General features: G+C 51.7%; 2 protein-coding genes across 2 annotated transcripts; both read right to left on the bottom strand.

Annotated features, from left to right (window-relative positions):
• Positions 1 to 104: 104 nt before the first annotated feature.
• On the bottom strand, positions 105 to 424 carry K489DRAFT_385591 (uncharacterized protein). The gene is made up of 2 exons (XM_033606141.1): positions 308 to 424; positions 105 to 286 (listed from the first exon to the last, which is right to left on the bottom strand). Exons 1-2 carry the CDS (start codon positions 412 to 414, stop codon positions 139 to 141), a joined length of 255 nt encoding a protein of 84 aa, XP_033454755.1. The 5' UTR covers positions 415 to 424; the 3' UTR covers positions 105 to 138.
• Positions 425 to 2,478: 2,054 nt separating this feature from the next.
• Positions 2,479 to 3,769, bottom strand: K489DRAFT_397220 (DDE-domain-containing protein; the record flags this gene model as incomplete). Its single annotated transcript, XM_033606900.1, has 2 exons — positions 3,174 to 3,769; positions 2,479 to 3,131 (listed from the first exon to the last, which is right to left on the bottom strand). Exons 1-2 carry the CDS (start codon positions 3,733 to 3,735, stop codon positions 2,479 to 2,481), a joined length of 1,215 nt encoding a protein of 404 aa, XP_033454756.1. The 5' UTR covers positions 3,736 to 3,769.

Here is a 3,769-nt window from a genome sequence, read left to right on the forward strand (position 1 = left end):
CATTTCCCTTTGTATGTAAGAAGACACACATATATAGGTAGGACGAGCTGACCTTATGTCGGCTCGTGTTGAACTCATGTTACCAACCTAGCCATTGAAATCAAAGACCCTTTCCTGCTCCTACCTCGCTACTCATTCTCAAGAAGCTACCTCGAGTAAACTACCCTTTGGCAGTTGACCCGTAACACACGTGTCGACCCACAACCACTTCACTAGTAGTAGGTATGTCCTTATGTATGCTACAAACCCTTGCACCTTGCGATACCCAGATGTATCCGTCCGCTTCCTCTCGTACACATCTTCCTACATCGCCTCGGCGCCCGCCGTCCAGCGATGCGATGCGATCGTATACGGCGGGGGTGTCGTCCCGAAGTACTCCGTAAAGCTGAACGTGTCGACGTTAAGGAGCCGCATGTTGCGCTCAGGATCGCGATGATAGACATTGGAGAGAAGTCACTAAAGGAAAAGTAAAAATCGCAACGAAAATCTGTCCTAAACTTCTCGCATCTTCGCAACGCTATCTTGCTCCTATCAGGCGACGATATGCATGCAGGGTTGACGTCTTTAGAAGAGGCCGCACCAGCGGGCTTGCGCGGGGCTCAGCGCTTAGTCGTGTCGCTGCTATGACGGGCGGCTCCGCCCACCCGTAGCAGCTCCGAACGCTACTACTGCGAGCCAATCGTAGCAAAGTACTAATTACTATCATCATTTCCTTTGTCCTGCACATGAGATCGGTAACGTTCCGCCGACCTTTAATATACGCTGTATGATCGACGAGATAACGGATACAGCGACACAGATCCTTAATAGACTTCCGTCTGGCAGGGTCTGGAATGTGGCACCAATGACGCGAGTGTAAGGCGCAGACCGCACTACCCCAGCCGTTCACAGATTCCGGGGCAACAGTGCCAAATCTTGTCTCCATCCGAAGCTAATTCGAGCTGCCACGACTCTAGCGCTTGCGATCGCGGTCGCGCAATCTTAAATTCGATGAAGCAAGATTGACAACAGCGAGCTCTAAGCAATCCACCAGGTGCTGTAAACTTGCAGATCGAGTAGGAATGCCTCCGCTGGTCGCGATCACTAAGAAAGCTCGGATTTCGTGCGAAAATAGAATTGATTACCGCGTTCGTAAGACAAGAAAAAGGCGGTTCCAAGTTCTTCGATGCGATGCAGATGCGATGATGTTCGTTCCAAGTCTAAGAGGCCGGCGTGTTTGAAGAGCATCATTTGTATGTGGTGGCGCGGGTGGCGGTGTGCGCCGTACCAGCGCTTTGATGTCTGCGCTCAGTCATGGTAGGTGATGCCACGGGTCGCCGGGATCTCGCACAGACGTTTGAACACACGCACCACACACGCACACAGCAAGCTCGGGAGCACCAATCATGATGTTCAAGCTAGGGTCAACTTTCACGTGGGAGGTACATGACTCCTGCCATAAGAAGACATGTTTGGTGTGCGGCATGGCATGAACATGAATGAGATGTGTCGTCACCTTGTACAACTTGATAATTTGGTGAAACCGATTGTTGGGTAAGCATATATTCTATGTGCTACAATAAGGGCACGTACACCTCCTTCCGCAACGAGCAGGTGCAGTTGCGTCAGTAATGAATGCGTGTAACATTCCATATTTTGTCACAATGAGGTGTCACAACTCGACAAGTCTCGCGGGAGTTGAGGTCTTCATAAAATCAACGTTGCGCATCGTCGTCTTTTGGTCGTTCCTATAGAATGTGCAGAAGACGGCGGAGTCTCAACATTACTCTCCAATATTCCGTTTTCAAAGCCATCAACCGTTACACACATTTTCACGGGCCTCACTCACACAACCTGGTCGGAAATGGAGATGCTTGGCCAGAGCCTCAACATGGCGGCAAGCATTCTGACCATCGTCGCAACCCTAGTCGCGTTCGCCAGAGACATCCCTCGGCGTCGACGTCGAAGCAATGAGTACGTTGTGAAGCAATCATATAGCGATGATGAGTTGACTGATGACATCAACAGAGCTATGTGATAGCCATGTTTCGAAGACAACAGCGTGCTCTCTCGCATGATGATGCATCAGGTGAATACACCGAAGGATGGAACAGGCGGGCACGAGTCGAACATCTAGACCGTAGGGTTGGGCTTCATCGAGACAGACCGTGCAGTCCTCAACCCTAGACATCATGCGCATGCACCGTCGCCATACTTCATGCCCGTCAAAACACTACCATAAGGCCGTGAGGCGAAGCACATATCGTCTCACGTTCATGTAGCGCCTATATGATGAGAGATAGTGAGCGACGGTCAGGCACTTAGAAGAATGCAGATCATACCAGAGCTATAGAAAGCTGAAGCACAAGTAAAGATCTCCAAACGAGTGATGGATCGTGTCTCTGCGCGTCACGTCGACGGAAGCACGTAGTAAAGTCCAAGCACTGAGATTGTGAGTTTGCCAAGCATAACTAATTAGTGCTCCGATCATCAATTAAATCACCACATTCTAGCAGTTGGTGGTCGGTAAACCTCATGTCCTTCAATATGCGGTCCTGTGTATCTTCCTTGTACACTTAATGAATCGGAACGGGTCTGAACCACATTCAAGGGCTTATCAGTGGCATTGTTATCTACCGCCTGAGTTCTCGATCTGCGCTTCGCGATTGATCTCGCGTCTCGAAGTGCCCGCTCATCTCTTGCTTTCTCCAGATTCGCACAGCTCATCACCCTCGCTGTTCCGATGACTTTTGATCTCGTTGAGCGTCGTACTCGAGCTTCGCTGTTCGACCTTTGCAGAAACTTGTTGCGCCGCTCGAGCAGTACGTGCTCAGCGAATGAAGTTTCGACAGCTTTTGATAATTTCTGGACATGCTTCTGCAAGCGGCGCTGGGAGCCGCTGTCTAGGCCCTGTACATCACGTCGAATCACGTCGTGCAAGGTCAGAATGCCTGCAAGATCTACTGGAGTCACGGGTGTCGCAGGTATCATCGGAGTGGATGGAACGCTTGGTATAGACCACGTTCGTATATTGGCATCCGGCTGGGCCGCCGCATCTCCATTGACCGATCCTGCTAGGGTAGGAGGCGCAGCACTGCGCGGCAGATCACGAAGCACTCTTTCGGGACAGAATGGGAATAGACCTGCCTTCGCTCATCCAGCGCGGATGTTGCGGGGCGTGAACGCGATCTGACGCGCATGACAATACAACTTGGCAAAGTGTTCTTTGCCGATCGTTCCTACGCCGCCTCGCTCAAGCCGTTCGACCTGATCACGGTATGCCGCTTTGAGGGGACCAAAAATGGAGATGTCACACGGTTGCAGTTTATGGGACGAGTGGGAGGACAAGCGACAAAGTATGATCTGATGCTGAAGAGCGAACTCGAGGATGTCGAGGGTTTCATGGGTGCCAAAGCCGTCACAAATCAGCACACGCGGTCGCTGTCCCGCTCGGTCTCTCGTTTGCGGATCAAACACCAGACGGAGCCACTGCAGGCTGAGATATGAGTCTATATATCCGCTGTCGGAGTAGGCATAATGCCATCCAGGTGTAGGATGAGTCACCCAGTTCGCTCGGTGGGTGGCCGCGGGCCAGATGATCATCGGATGTAGATATCGCCCGTCAGCACTCATACACTCGACTGCTGTCACGGTCGTCCGCTTCACACGTGCGCCTCGGCAGCCGTGCCGGTTCGTTCTATCCATGATGACCCTCACAGAATTCAGCTTCGACAGCATTACACCCGTCTCGTCCATGTTGTACACGTTCTCCTGTAAGACTTCCGGGTTC

The sequence above is a fragment of the Dissoconium aciculare genome (assembly GCF_010015565.1).
Source record: "Dissoconium aciculare CBS 342.82 unplaced genomic scaffold K489scaffold_34, whole genome shotgun sequence".
Taxonomy (NCBI): domain Eukaryota; kingdom Fungi; phylum Ascomycota; class Dothideomycetes; order Mycosphaerellales; family Dissoconiaceae; genus Dissoconium; species Dissoconium aciculare.

Bases quoted from the DNA above. Each gene is read 5' to 3' on its own strand.
- K489DRAFT_385591 (XM_033606141.1), bottom strand. From the start codon at position 414: ATGCGGCTCCTTAACGTCGACACGTTCAGCTTTACGGAGTACTTCGGG.